At 36.4% G+C, this 3,669-nt stretch overlaps 1 protein-coding gene across 1 annotated transcript; it reads right to left on the reverse strand.

Moving 5' to 3' along the window:
* Positions 1–774: 774 nt before the first annotated feature.
* LOC142337241 (ceramide synthase 6-like) lies at positions 775–2,306 on the reverse strand. Its single transcript, XM_075386386.1, has one exon. The coding sequence runs from the start codon at positions 1,762–1,764 to the stop codon at positions 859–861; it is 906 nt and encodes a 301-aa protein (XP_075242501.1). The 5' UTR covers positions 1,765–2,306; the 3' UTR covers positions 775–858.
* Between the last annotated feature and the right edge of the window lie 1,363 nt (positions 2,307–3,669).

The following is a 3,669-nucleotide window of genomic DNA, read 5'->3' on the forward strand; positions in this document are numbered from 1 at the left end:
ATGTCTTGAATCTTTGAATGGTTGCGATGATCTCGGTTATTTTCGGTTCACTGGGTCCGGTCTTAATTTGAGCGATATACCGCTAAAATACTAAAATCTTAAAACTCAAATAATAACAAACGATTAAGAATAAATGAACAAAGCATTACATATCATCATATTCTTATTAGCTTAAAAACATCATTATTAAGGAGCTAGGAATTAGAGCCGAACGGGCACAGAATCGAATGAAAAAAAAATAGAATCAGAGCCGAACGCTGAAATTTGATTTACCAAATAATCTGATAGGTTTAAATTAAAGAGCAAGAAATTTAAGAAACGGCGAATTAATTAATTATTGTGGCTTGATTATCTATGGTGTGAGGTCGGGTTGCGCTCACTTGGCCTGTCCTTGGCCACAACCTCCCTGACGAGGGGAGGGGCAGCTTACGACCAGGGATAGACCTCCGGTACGCTGTTTTGTAAGTATTTTTTCCACAAAAAAACTGTCTCAAGTGCAATCAGTACTAAGATCAACCAATCGGAGCACGGGAAATATTCGGCTTTAAATCTCATTTTATGGTATTCTGCTATGCGCCCGTTCGGCTCTACTGACATCCTCCCATTATTAAGTAGAAATTCAACATAGAGCATGAATAAAGCATCAAACATTGAGATATGAAAATTCAAGCAGTTAAAATCTCCGCTCTTTCCCATTATAACCCCATATTAAAGTTCACGTAAAGTATTTTTAATCACCCTCTTGATAACTTCAAGTATTTATGAGTGGTGGGCGTTATGGGAAGGAGCTAAGTTACTAACTCACGCACATCAAGTTTCGGCCATTCGACCGATTAAAGTCTTTTCGGTCGAATGAACTCAAGAATCGTTTTCATCATCACTTCGTGCATCGTGTGCCTCGCCTCCTTGGAAGAGAACTTTAGCGAACCCTTTGAGAATAAAAGCAGCCCAAATCCCGTTCAGAACCAAAATTACGAGCAGTAGAAGGTTCGCGAAGTAATAATATTGCAGGTACATTGGGTTCAGAGGAAGCAGCGGGATAGTTTCGGTCAATGAACTTCGTAACACGAAAGAAGGATACATGTAAAGTCGCGTGACGTGAAACACTAGTCCAAAAGTCGCAAACATTGCCAAACTAGTGTCCATGAACTTGTAATACTTAAGCAATTTGGCCATTTCCAAAAAGGGGTCACACCAGTCGTGAAGCAACATTACCATTGCGCCCACGCGGTATACGTTGATATAGAAACTGGAAGCTATAAGAGCAATCGTCGATATGTGATGTACGAGCATAACCCAGTAGTCTTTGTTCGCAGCTGCAGAACTCGTTTTGCTAATATGATGCAATGTGGCGGCCGTGTAAAACGCCAGCTCAATGAAATAGTAAAAATGAATATCTAAAGGAATCGGTTCCATAATCCATTTTTTTCCACTACCTTTTGAGTCCTGTTCAATTTTACCCCACATTTTGGACGAGTCGCTGTAAAAATCCTTGGACGAAACAGTTACGTAACCGTACACGAGAGCCGAGGTGTAAAACGACAATCTCCACAAACTTTCGCCAACTTTGCGTCCTTGTTTTTCATTGGTTACGATGTTGTCTTTCACATCCTTTTTTGGTAATGTGACGGACGCAATAAAAGATCCGAAAAGTTCTATTAACCATTGCGCGGCAAGCAACGCAATTGTAAGTAACCCAAAAACCCAAATTTCCCGATTTTGAGACGGTAAAGAATTGAGAAAAGTCTGGTAATAACTGAGCATTTTTAAAAGCAAAAATTCAAATAATCAACTATGGTACATAAATCGTAAATTAATCACCTTTAATGAGTAAATGAACAATTTTTGCAATTTCTCGGACGCTAGGCTAATTAATCAGTGGAGAAACTGTTTGTGTGAACATTAAGCAATGAAGCATAAACGTTGAAGTACTATAAAAAATATATTACCATGAATCAACGTGTCTGGTGATTTACAATTACTTTTGGCTGATTTACCACAACTGAGGAATTTGTTTTCTCAACTAAATTCAAGCCTCAACAGAAGACAAAACAAACAAAACTCACCTTTCGCATATACTACTATAGTCTTACTATAGAAACGTAAAACGCGCAAAGCAATCGCGCATTTAATGCAAAATTAATCAAGTTCTTAGCCGCTTAGCTCAAAAGCATCCCTCTGGTTTCCATGAATATTTAAAAATGGGAGCTAAAAACCATATGGACTTAAAGAGCATCCATTGAAAGTATTGAAATTGATGTAAATAAAAGCAGGTACTCTTAGACACGTGAACACAAGATGACAAATTAAATCAACAAAAACAGTGACCGCAAAAATTGAGCAGTAAGATAAAGCAAAGACGACAGAAGGAAACAATGTTTTTCAACGTTTCCTTTGTGACCTTGTCTATTGTATTCGATAATTTCATTCATAATTTAAGATGCAAAAGGAGGATTAAAAAGAATGGAAGAGTGGTCTTTTTGAAAAACAAAAAGCGCAGATATTTGCGTGATGAATTCCATTAAATATATAAACAGCAAAAATGGCCATTTGTTTTGAAACAATCTCAAATCTCAAAAAATAAACGTTTCTCAAGCTATGCGCTTTTTGGACTTTCAAAATGCTTGTTTTCACGCCAAAAAATTATTTAGGAACCTTGTAAGTACGTTTAGTGGTATAAATACGCGGAGAATCCTATGTTGGTGTTAGCATTTAACGTTCCTACGAAATGTTGAATCTATAAGTATTCTCTGCAGCAAATATGAGTACCCGTACAGTTGTTGAAACTTGTAAGATCAATATTTCGTGCAAACTAACTTCAGTGTAATTAAGGATTACTGACTATCATGCTTTATTGAAAAAAATATTCAGATACCTTGACGGAAATTAGGACATTTCATACAAAAAATTGTGCACTTACCATATTCAAAAGAATATTTTAAAATTTTTTCAGCATATTACATTTAGTCCAATAAGAAGAGGCGTAATATATTGAAGAGGTTTATATTCAGCAGACACCTTTTGTTTCAGTCAACCACCATTTAAATTAATTTTTGGATAAATCATCGTTTTTTGGAATTTTCAAAAAGAAAATACTCTTTGGGCGAGTTTTAATCTTAATTCCCCTAAAATCTCTCTCTCTCTCTCTCACTTCAGCGAGAGATGATTTTCTTGTGCCTAAGGTGACCCAAAACTGTTAATTTTTATCAGCGATAAGTAACCTGTTCTTTCAATCAGAACATTTTGATCAAATGTGTTAAAGAACGGTCACGAGAACAGTCTGACAAGAACTGTCACGAATGCAACTCATTTTATGTAAAGGTTCGCTAAAGTCGACTCGAGATCTGTGTTCCAATTGATTTCGATACTTAAACGATTTTCATCTGTTCTTGTTCTCAATGAGACAAATTTGTCTGTTTCATCCTGTCTGGTACGTTTGTGTGCATATAAAATGAAGCAATGCTTTGTTCGGATTTTTTCTAAAACAGCAAAGTGAGAGAAAGCCGCCACAATCTTAGGATTTTTGTAGGGTTTTAAACATCGTCAACTCTTCCTTAGTAAAATTGCGTCGGTTTGACTCATTTTGGTTGGATTGACTATTCAACAGGCCAATTGCTTCAGTTCAAAACTTCTTTTCTTCCATGAAAGTACAAAGACATCTTCATTTTT

The sequence above is a fragment of the Convolutriloba macropyga genome, chromosome 3, assembly GCF_964194025.1.
Source record: "Convolutriloba macropyga chromosome 3, txConMacr16.3, whole genome shotgun sequence".
Lineage (NCBI taxonomy): Eukaryota > Metazoa > Xenacoelomorpha > Acoela > Convolutidae > Convolutriloba > Convolutriloba macropyga.

What these genes read in the sequence shown, in the direction of transcription:
- LOC142337241 (XM_075386386.1), bottom strand. Translation starts at nt 1,764, where the DNA reads ATGCTCAGTTATTACCAGACTTTTCTCAATTCTTTACCGTCTCAAAAT.